Source organism: Giraffa tippelskirchi, chromosome 11 (assembly GCF_054371585.1).
Source record: "Giraffa tippelskirchi isolate mGirTip1 chromosome 11, T2T-mGirTip1v1.2.pri, whole genome shotgun sequence".
In the NCBI taxonomy this organism is placed as follows: Eukaryota; Metazoa; Chordata; class Mammalia; order Artiodactyla; family Giraffidae; genus Giraffa; species Giraffa tippelskirchi.
Window position 1 is genome coordinate 40,004,279 of NC_137285.1, and position 9,739 is coordinate 40,014,017.

The following is a 9,739-nucleotide window of genomic DNA, read 5'->3' on the forward strand; positions in this document are numbered from 1 at the left end:
AAGTATGTGTGTTGCACCAACATCAGCATATCAACTGTGTTCTTCTATGGGCTAGAAGTGAGCGAGTCTCACACAGGGACATTTCCCCTTTCCGACCCACTGTTGTGGTTGAACCAGCCCTTGTGGCTCTTATGATTGCAAGATGCCTTCAGCAGTAAACATCAGGAAACTTTGAGGGAAAAAAAAGCAAGGTTTATTGTTCACAGGTCCTGAAGGATACACAGCATCCCTGGGGACACACAGTGAGGTCACTGGTAGAGAACTTCCTCTATTATTTTTGTAACTTTTCTGTAAATTTGAAATTATTCAAAGTAAGTTGGGAAAAAAATGCCTTGCAAAAAATGTTAAAAGAAGTTATTTAGAAGATTTGGTGCCTGGTGAGAAACTGCTTCCTGGTTCAGAGCCAGCGGTCTTCTCACTTTGTCTCCACGTGGTGGACGAGGCCGGGAAGCACTCTAAGTTCTCTTTTGCAAGGGAACTAGTCCCATTCAGAAGGTCTCCACCTTCATTGCATAATCATCACACAGAAGTGCCACCTCCAAATACCATAAGGTTTCAACATATAAATTTGGAGGGACACAAATATTCAGTCTACAGAAAAATGGTGTAGTGGTATTTGAAAGTGTACTTAGATTAGTGTCAATGCATACTGCAAACTCTGGGAAAACCACTAAAAAATGTTTTTAAAAAAAGTATAACTGATATACTAGAAAAGGAGAGAAAATGGAATCAAATAAAATGGCTAATTAAAAGGCAGAAAAAGAGTGGAAGAAAAATGGATGAACCAAGAACAAAGACAACAAACAGAAAGCAGTAACAAATATGGTAAATATTAACCCAAATATATCAATAATTACTTTGCAGCTCAATGATCTAAATGCACCAATTCAAAGGCAAGTCGTTGTCAGAATGAATACTCAACTATCTAAACTTATCTACAAGAAACCTCACTTAAAATATGAAGACTGAGATAGATCAAAAGTAAGTGGATTGAGAAAAATAAAACATGCTAACACTAGTCAAAAGAAAGCAGGAGAGATTATATTAATCTCCAACAAAGCAAACTTTAAAGGAAGGGAAGTTGTAGGATAAAGGGAAAAATAACACATTCAGTCAGTCAGTTCAGTCGCTCAGTCGTGTCCGACTCTTTGCGACCCCATGAATTGCAGCACGCCAGGCCTCTCTGTCCATCACCAACTCCCGGAGCCTACCCAAACCCACGTTCATCGAGTTGGTGATGACATCCAACCATCTCATCCTCTGTCGTCCCCTTCTCCTCCCGCCCCCAATCCTACCCAGCATTAGGGTCTTTTCTAATGGGTCAACCCTTCGCATGAGGTGGCCAAAGTATTGGAGTTTCAGCTTCAACATCAGACCTTCCAATGAACATCCAGGATTGATCTCTCTTAGGATGGACTGATTGGATCTCCTTGCAGTCCAAGGCACTCTCCAGAGTCTTCTCCAACACCACAGTTCAAAAGCATCAATTCTGCGGCACTCAGCTTTCTTCACCGTCCAACTCTCACATCCATACATGACCACTGGAAAAAGCATAGCCTTGACTAGACGGACTTTTGTTGGCAAAGTAATGTCTCTGCTTTTAAATATGCTGTCTAAGTTGGCCATAACCTTCCTTCCAAGGAGTAAGCGTCTTTTAATTTCATGGCTGCATTACATAACGATAAAGGGGTGAATAATCTGAGAAGTAACAATTTATAATGTGTATAAAATATAACAATAGAGCATAAACTGTGTGAGACAAAAACCAATATAACAGCAAGGAGAAATAGATGAATCCACTATCACAGTTGGAGACATCAAACACCCTTCTCTTAGAAATGAACACATGCAGCAGGAAGAAATCAGTTAAGCAGAAAGCTGAACTTAACTGTAATAAAAAAGAAAAAACTGTTTCTGCATACAAAAGTCCAAAACCAGATGGCTTCACTGGGGAATTCTACCAAACATACAAAGAAGAACTTATACCAGTCTTTCTCAAACTCTTCCAAAAGAAAGAAAAGGAGGGAAGACTCCCAAAGTCATTCTATGAAGCCACCATTACCCTAATACCAAGACCAGACAAAGTGGAAGTGTTAGTCACTCAACAGCATCTGACTCTTTGTGACCCCATGGACTGTAGCCCACCAGGATCTCTGTCTAAGGGATTTCCCAGGCAAGAATACTGGAGTGGGTAGCCATTTCCTTCTCCAGCAGATCTACCCAACCCAGGAATCAAACTCAAGTACTCCACATTGCAGGCAGGTACTTTATCCTATGAGCCATCAGGGAAGTCAACACAAGACAAAGGCACTACCAAAAATGAAAATTACAGGCCAGTATCTTTGATGAATATAGATGCAAAAATTCACAACAAAATATTAGCAAACTGAATCCAACAACACATACACATAAAAAAGATTACACACCATGACCAAGTAAGATTCATCCCAGAGTCACAAAGTGGTTCAATACATGCAAATCCATCGGTGTGATATACCACATCAAAAGAAAAGACAAAAACCACACAGTCATCTCAACAGATGCAGAAAAAGCATTTAACAAAATTCAACATCCAGTCATGATAAAAAATTCCTACCAAAGTGGGTACAGCGGGACCATATCTCAACATAATAAAAATCATTTATGACAAACCCACAGCCAGCATAACACTCAGTGGTGAAAAACTGAAATCCTTCCTGCTCAATTCTGGAGCAAGACAAGGATACCCATTCCCATCAGTTCTATTTAACATAGTCCTTGCCACAGCAATTAAAAAAAGAAAAAGAAATAAAAGGTATCCAAATTGGAAATGAAGAGATAAGATTATTATTATATGTAAATGGCATGAAACTAAAATACAGAAAACCCTAAAGACTACACAAAAACTACTAGAACCCATAAATGAATTTAGCAAGGTAGTAGGATACAAGATTAAAATACAGAAACTGGTTGCATTGCTTTACACAAACAATGAAATAACATAAACGGAAAGCAAAAAAAAAAAAAGAAAGCCCTTTTAAAATGGCATCAAAAATATAAAATAAAATACTGTGGAATAAACCTGATCAAGGAGGTGAAAGACCCATATGCTGAGAATATAAAACACTGAGGAAGGAAATTGAAGATGATTTAAGGAAATGGCAAGACACCCCATGCTTGTGATTTGGAAGAATTAATATTGTTACAACTGTCATACTACCCAAAGCAATCTACAGATTTAAAATGATTCTATCAAATTACCCATGGTATTTTTCACAGAACTAGAATAAATAATCCTCAAGTTTATATATGGAACCATAAGGGACTCAGAATTGACAAATCAATCTTGAGGAAAAAGAACAAAGCAAGCGGCATAACCATCCCAGACTTCAGACAACACTACAATGACCTATTGTAATCAAACAGAAGGGTATTAGCACAAAAAAAGACCATGAATCAGTGGAACAAAATAGACAGTCCAGAAATAAACACTACAGTCAATTAATCTACAACAAAGTAGGCAAGAATATACAATGGAGAGAAAACAGTCTCTTTAGCAAGTGGTGTTGGTAAAGCTGGGCAGCCTCATGTAAATCAAGGAAATTAGAACACTTCCTCACACCATATACAAAATAAACTCAAAATGGTTTATTAAAAACTTAAAATATAAAACACAACACCATAAAAATCCTATAGGAGGACATAGCAAAACATTCTCTGATATAAGTCATACCAATGTTTCCTAGATCAGTCTACCAAGGCGCTAGAAACAAAAGCAAAAATAAACAAATGGGACCTAATCAAACTTATAAGCTCTTGCACAGCAAAGGAAACCACAAACAAAACAAAACAAACTACAAAATGGGAGAAAAATATTTGAAAACGATGCAATAAGGGCTTACTATCCAAAATATGTAAACAGCTCTTTCAACTCAATAACAAAACAATGCAATACAAATAGGCAGAAGACCTAAATAGACATTTCTCCAAAGAAGACATACAGATGGCCAAAAGGCACATGATAAAAATGTTCAACATCACTAATTATTAGAGAAACGCAAACCAAAACAACAATGAGGTTCCACTTAAGGCCAGTCAGAACAACCATCAGTAAAAAGTCTACAAATAAACAAATGCTGGAGAGGTTGTGGAGAAAAGCGAACCTTCCAACACTGTTGATGGGAGTGTAAATTGGTGCAGCCACTATGGAGGTTCCTCAAAAAGCCAAAAGTAGAGTTGCTATATCATCTAGCAACCCACTCAACGGCATGTATTTGGACAAAACTCTAATTTGAACAGATACATGCACCCCAATATTCATAACAGTGCTTATTTACAATAGGCAAGACAAGAGAACAACCTAAATATCCATCAACAGATGAATGGATAAAAAAGATATGGTACACACATACAATGGAAAATTAACTCAGTTATTAAAAAAAGAATGAAATAATGCTATTTGCAACAACATAGATGAACCTAGAGATTATCATACCAAGTGAAGTAAGTCAGAAAAAGAAAGACAAATACCATATGATATTGCTTATATGTGGAATCTAAAATACGACACAAATGTACTTACCTACAAAACACAAACTCACAGGCATGAGAACAGACTTTTGGTTGCAAAGGGGGAGAGTGAGTGTGGAAATGATGGATTGCGCCTTTAGGGCTAGCAGATGCAAACTACTATATATAGAATGGATAAACAACAAGGTCCTATGGTACAGCACAGGAAACTGTATTAAATATCCTGTAATAAACCACAATGGAAAAGAAAAAACAAAATAAACATATAAATAGATACATACACACATTCATAAAATCATCTAAGCTTCCCTCTTAGGAAACTAGGGGAAAAAAAAAGAGAAAATTAAATCAAAAGTAAGCAGAAGAAAAGAAACAATAATAGAGAAATAAATGAAATTTAAAACAGGAAATCAATAGAGAAAAATCAACAAAACCAAAACCTAGTTCTTTGAAAAGATCAATAAAATTCGTTAAGACTCTAATCAGGCTAACTTACAAAAAAAGGTTACAAGTTACCAATATCAGAAATGAGAGGTTATCACTATAGATCTCATGGACATGAACAGGATAATAAAAAAATACTTTGAACAATTCTATGCCCACGAATATGATAACCTAGATGAAATGGACCAATTTCTTTTAGCAGGTATACAAAGCTGGTTCAATACTCAAAAATTAATGTAATCCACCACATCAGCAGGTGAAAAGAGAAGAATTACATGATGATATCAATAGAGGCAGAGAAAGTTGTTGACAAAATCTAACATCCACTGATGATAAAAACTCTCGCTAGCAGTACAGGAAATCTTCTGTTGACTCAATAAAGACCATCTATAAAAACACCTGACAGTTAACATCATACTTAAGGGTGAGAAACTAGAAGCCTTTCTGTTGATATCAGAAACAAGGCAAGTATGTCTCCTCTCATCGTGACTTCTCAACATCATGCTGGAAGTACTAACAATACTATAAAACAAGACAATGAAATTAAAGGTGTACAAGTTTGAAAAGAAGACATAAAACTGTCTTTGTTTGCAAATGATACTATCACCTATTTAGGAAACTAAGCAAATCAACAACAACAAAAAAGCTTCTTGAAACTAGTAAGTGATTATAGCAAGGTTGCAGGATACATGGTTAATATATAAGGTCAACTGCTTTCCTATATAACAGCAATGAACAAGTGCAATTTGAAGCAAAAAATACAATGAGATTTACAGCAGCAACCCCCAAAATGAAATATTTAGGTATAAATCTAACAAATATGTACAAGATTCATATGAGGAATACAACAAATCTCTCATGAAAGAAATCAAAGAAGAACTAGATAAATGGAGAGATATTCCATGATCACAGATAGGAAGACTCAGTATTGTCAAGACATCAGTTTTTTTTCTAACTTTGATCTACAGATTCAATGCAATCCCAATCAAAATCCAAGCAAGTTATTTTACGGCTATCAACAAGCCGATTCTAAACTGTATACCAGAGAGACAAAAGATCCAGAATAGCCAATGGAATACTGAAGGAGAATAAAGTTGGAGGACCAATAGTACTCAACAATTAAGGGTTGCTATAAATCTACAACAATCTAGAAACAGTGTGGTATTCATGAAAGAACAGACAAGTAGATCAATGACAAAAAAAGAGAGAGCCCGGAAACAGACCCAAAGAAATACAGTCAATAATCATTGACAAAAGCTTACAAAGGCAATAGGATGAAGCGAAAGACAGTCACTTCAACAAATGGGTGATAAAACAACTGGGTGGGGTGGGGGGTGTGTGTGTGTGTGTGTCTCCCTGCGCGCGCTCAGTCATGCCTCTGTGATGTCCACATGCAAAAACTAACTCAAAATGGATTATAAACCTAAGAATAAAGCTATAAAACCCCTAGAAGATAACACAGGAAAAAACTTAAGATTATCTTGGGAATGCAATGACTTTTTAAATACGACACCAAGACACAGCCCATGAAAAAAATAATTGATAAGCTGGACTTCTTTAAGAAATGAAAAACTTTTGCTCTTCAAAAAACATCATCAGGCTTCCCCAGTGGCTCAGTGGTAAAGAACCTGCCTGGCAATGCAGGAAACACGGGTTCGATTCCTGGTGCAGGAAGATCCCAGATGCTGAGAAACAACTAAGCCCATGTGCCTACAATTATTGAGCCTTTACTCTGTAGAGCCTAGTAGCCACTATTGAGCCCATGTGCCGCATCTACTGAAGCCCGCGCACCCTAGAGCCCTTATTCAGCCACAAGAGAAGGCACCGCAGTGAGAAACCTGAGCACTGAAACTAGAGTAGCCCCACTCACAGCAACTAGAGATAAACCCACGCAGCAACGAAGACCCAGCACAGACAAAAATAAGTAAATAAAATTTTTTTTTTTTTAAAGAAAGACATCATCAAGAATGATAAGATAAGCCACAGACTTGGAAGCCGCTGCAAAACCAACACTGCTAAAAGACTGTTATCCAAAATACAAAGAACTCTTGGGACTTGCCTGGTGACACATTGGATGAGAATCTGCCTGCTGTTACAGGGGACGTGGGTTCAATCCCTGGTCCAGGAAGATCCCACATGCTGTGGGGCAACTAAGCCCATGCACCACAACAATTGAGCCCAAACTCTAGAGCCCAAGAGCTGCAACTACTGACGCCCATGAGCTGAGAGCCTGTGCTCTGCAACAAGAGAAGCCACTGCAAGGAAAAACCTGAGGACTGCAACCAAGAGTAGCTCCCGCTTGCCACAACTAGAGAAAGCATGCACACAGCAATGAAGACCCAGGGCAGCCAAGTAAATTAAGTATTTTTAAAAATACAAAGAACTCGTAAAACTCAACAATAAAAAAAGAAACAACCCAATTAAAAAAAAAATAAGTCAGAGTTCAACTGATACCTTACCAAAGATATACATACGGGCGGCAAATAACCATATGAAAAGATGCCCTACAACATACAACATCAGGGAAATGCAAATGAAAACAAGATACAACTACACAGCTATTACAACGGCTGCAATCCAGAACAATGATAACAGGTCAAATGCTGGTGAGGATGTGGAACAACAGGAACCCTACTTCATTGCTGGTGGGAATGAAAAATGGTACAACCACTTTGGAAGACAGTCTGGAAGTTTCTTAGAAAATTAAAACACACTTTTACCATATGCTCCAGAAACTGCTTTCCTTGGTATTTACTGAAAGGAGTTGAAAATGTGTAGCTAGAAAATTCTGCAAGAGGACATTTACAGCAGTTTCACACATAACTGCCAAAACTGGGAAGCAACTAAGATGTCCTTCAATAGGTAACTGGAAAAATAAACTGTAATATACCCAGACTATGTAACATTGTTGTTTAGTCACTAAATCATATCTGACTTTTTTTGTGACCCATGGACTGCAACCCTCCAGGCTCCTCTGTCCATGGGATTTCCCATGGAAGAATACTGGAGTGGGTTGCCATTTCCTTCTCTATGGAATCTTTCAGACCCTGGGATCAAACCACGCCTCCTGTCTCTCCTGCATTACAGGCGGATTCTTTTCCGCTGAGCCATGAGGGTAGCCCCGGTGGAACATTATTTAGCACTGAAACAAGTGAGCTAACACACCATGAAAAGGTATGGAGGAAACTTAAATGCATATTTCCTAAGTTAAGAGCTAATCTTCTAATGGCTACATTCCATATGATTCCAACTATCCAACATTTTGGAAAATTCAAAACAATGGAGAAAGTAAAAAGATCAGTGGGGCTTCCCAGGTGCTAGGGGTAAAGAACTCACCTGCCAATGCAGGAGACGTTAAGAGACATGGATTCTATCCCTGGGTTGGGAAGATCCCCTGGAGGAGGGGACAGCAACCCACTTCAGTATTATTGCCTGGAGAATGCCATGGTCAGAGAAGCTTGGCCAGCTGCAGTCCAGTGGAACGCAAAGAGCCCGACACGACTGAAGCAACTTTGCAGGTGGCACTAGGGGTGGGAGAGAGGCGAACAGAAGTATAGAGGATTTTTAGGGCAGTGAAAATATTATAATGATGGATATAAGTCATTGTACATTTTTTCAAACCCACAGAATGTATACAATACCAAAAGAGAATTCTAAGGTAAAGGATGGATTTTGCATGATTATGCATGCATGCTAAGTCACTTTCAGTCGTGTTAGAGTCTTTGCGACACCGTGGACTGTAGCCCACCAGGCTCCTCTGTCCATGGGATTCTCCAAGCAAGAATATTGGAGTGGATTTCCATTTCCTTCCTGGGGCTTCCCTGGTGGCTCAGACCTTCGTTGCTTTTTGCTAGGCAGGAGAAGCAGTCTTCACCATGCAGATTTTAGTGTTTTTCTAGATGTGAGGAGGTATAAGAATTGGGCTCATAAAATTGGCTCCTGAAAATATCTATTTGAAGACCTGTTCTACCAGCTTTTAACAGAGCACAGAGTGCCTCACTTCCCCCCTCCACCCTAAACTCCTTTCATGAGTGTTGAAATTCAGCAGCTGCGGCAGCACATGACTTTAAATACTTGTAGGGTAGCAGGAGACTAGCAGAAACATTATGCAAAAAATGTGCTTGACTGCACTGTACTTTCCCTTCACCAAAATCACATATATATACTAACCTTCCCCTCCTGCCTCTGTAGCAATTTTCTCAGAGCTATCTGAAATGCCGTCTCCCTGCCTATTAACCTCATTTTGCCTCAAGTAAAACTTAACTCGTAAGTCGACATACATTATCACACGTGTGTAAGATCTCTCAAACATGACTTATTACACAAATAGCATTGTAATTAAGAAAAATTTACCAAAACAAACAAAGGAGTCCATTTTCTTAAAGTACCGCGTCCGCTCATTTCAGTTATGAAACACTGGAGTAAGCATTGAGCTGTAAAGGGCTGCTTAAGTTAGATAATGAGTTTTAAGTGTCAGAAGAGACTGAACAACAACAAGCTGTTCCGTCAACTTTAAGTATTTGGAATTTAAAAATTGTTTTAAGTCCTTTACCGAATTGGAAGCAGGACCTTTTCACACCCTGAAGTAAGTAAATGACCATATTCCAAGTCACCTTTTTCATCCGTCTGGAGCTGGTCTCCCAAAAGCCGAACTGCCAACACTTCCGGCCAAGCTGCAGGACGCCGAAACACTTCCGGTCCTCGTGCAGGGGAGGGCGAGCTAAGGCGCCTACCACGCATGCGCGGCCCGGCTCAGGCTCTTCGGAGCAACCCGCCTCCTTGCGTC

General features: G+C 38.8%; 1 protein-coding gene across 7 annotated transcripts in view; it reads right to left on the reverse strand.

Moving 5' to 3' along the window:
* LOC145525377 (uncharacterized) overlaps positions 1-9,698 on the reverse strand; it is a 29,735-nt gene extending 20,037 nt beyond the window's left edge. For 2 of the 7 annotated variants that reach the window (XR_014068153.1, XR_014068154.1), the window contains exons 1-2: positions 9,506-9,698; positions 8,290-8,477 (exon numbers count right to left, since the gene is read on the reverse strand). Coding sequence is in view for 2 of the 7 variants with exons in the window: in XM_081538185.1 (XP_081394311.1) it covers positions 9,506-9,693 (188 nt within the window). In the remaining 5 variants the exon portion in view is untranslated. Of the gene's footprint in view, positions 1-8,289; positions 8,478-9,306; positions 9,400-9,505 lie in introns of all 7 variants that reach the window. The other 5 variants (XR_014068155.1, XR_014068156.1, XM_081538185.1 and 2 more) reach the window with 3 other exon arrangements.
* Positions 9,699-9,739: the final 41 nt, after the last annotated feature.